Raw genomic sequence first — 1,783 nt, 5'->3', positions numbered from 1 at the left:
AAAAAAAAAAAGAAGCAGACAAACAGACGCTGCCACGCAGCAAACATACAAACCGGTTGGTAATCTACAGTCTGTGAGGACATTGCTTCTCTCATTTGATTCACAAAAACATGTTCTTGCACACGACTCGCCTGTCCCCCTTCGCCCAATTTCCCCCATTTCACGCCTTGTTAAGGCTAAATACCCCCATACACGCGTTGTAGATTACACCTTTTACAAGAAAGTAATCCCTCGATTGGATACCGTTACTTATTATTACCATTATTATTATTATCATCATCATCGTTCTTACCCGCTCCCCGCAACCACGGACACATGTATGTGCGTCTGAACGCACTCATTCCTTTTTTTTAAAAAAACTCTTCCACCTGTGTTTTGTTATTCCACACACCTTGACCACGGTGCGTAAAAACGGGTATTGCATTTGCCTCCTCCATGAAATTTAGTGCAAGTGCAAACGGCCAAGGTGATCCACCTATTTCACGACGCTCCGCACAACACATCAATACCTTTGGTAGTTGTACGTGCCTTTTGTCTCAATGTTTACAACATTACCAGACGTGCGTGCGGTCACCTCTACGGTTGTAATTCCCCGAGTTGGGTTCAACAAACACACCTTCAACTCACCGCTCAACACTTCGCCACCCTTCAGTGGAAGGGGTTCATGAAGAGCAACACTCGTTTCCGTCCACGGATTGGTGCCACCTGGACGGACGCCCAACACAAAATTAGCACCGGGATCGTGAGGGTTGGTGAAACGGGCGTCTATGTAAAATGTGAGAAAGTTAACCGTCGTGTCTTTGGTTGCTCGCACGCTGAAGGGCACCACAAAATCGTTCAAACTCGATTTATCATCCAAATTGTTAATCGATGCGATATTGACTGTGTGGGCAAGACACGTAGTGGTAACGATACTAGAGGTGGGGACACGACACATCTCCACCTCCCGTTGCACAAGTGCTTTCATCGGTTCCATCTTGAAACCATATACGTTACCCCAGAATTCCACGGTATCCATGTGAAAACAATAATCACTGACGCCGACAACGTGAATGGATGAACTGTCAGGACACATAACACCGTTGCTCGCGAGTAAATTATTACGGGCATAAAGAGCCTCTTCTAGCAGTGGGTCATTGATCAAGAATGGTCCCATCCATTCACAGATGATGACGTCAAACTGCCGCACGGGAAAGTTTTGAACAACGTCCACAAGAGCACCCCGGAAGAAACTAATATTGTTTAACCCATTTTTCTTCGCCACCACTTGCGCGGCGTCTACAATTGCGGAACGGTCCACTGCAACAACAGCGGAGGCGAGGCTTCGCGCTGCAATCATGGAAACCAACCCCATTCCGCACCCCAAATGCAATACAGATTTGCCTTTGATACTCCTCAGTACAGACTCGTATGCTCGCAGTCGGACACGATCGTGAATATAGGATAGATTCCCTGATATTCGTGCAGTGCAATCCCCATAAAGACTTTTAGAGGTGGCATGCCTCTCACTTTCTGTTGCAAGGAGGGATTCATTGGCGATAATGCGCTCCGATAAATTATTCCCGCTCTGTTCGTTGTCAGTTCTGTGACTGACATTGTCGTTACCTCCCCCTGTTTTTCCGCCTCCACCGTTATTTGATGGTCGCGATGCCGAGTTTTTCTTTGGTGACATCTCAATTTTTACACCTTTTAATCCTGCTCTCGTTCCGAATATCTCGTCCGTCCTAATCGACCGCACGTAAACTTCGTAATCGTCCTCCCCCCCTTTTTTGAGAAGTATCAT

General features: G+C 46.7%; 1 protein-coding gene across 1 annotated transcript; it reads right to left on the bottom strand.

Moving 5' to 3' along the window:
- Positions 1–502: 502 nt before the first annotated feature.
- On the bottom strand, positions 503–1,783 carry TEOVI_000548300 (arginine N-methyltransferase, putative; the record flags this gene model as incomplete). The annotated part of the gene is made up of 1 exon (XM_067220197.1): positions 503–1,783. One exon carries the CDS (start codon positions 1,781–1,783, stop codon positions 503–505), a length of 1,281 nt encoding a protein of 426 aa, XP_067076298.1.

This window comes from Trypanosoma equiperdum, assembly GCF_001457755.1.
Source record: "Trypanosoma equiperdum strain OVI genome assembly, contig: ctg_1074, whole genome shotgun sequence".
NCBI classification, from domain to species: Eukaryota; Euglenozoa; class Kinetoplastea; order Trypanosomatida; family Trypanosomatidae; genus Trypanosoma; species Trypanosoma equiperdum.
Note: the sequence above shows the minus strand (reverse complement) of the source record. Positions and strands in the feature narration are given on the sequence as shown.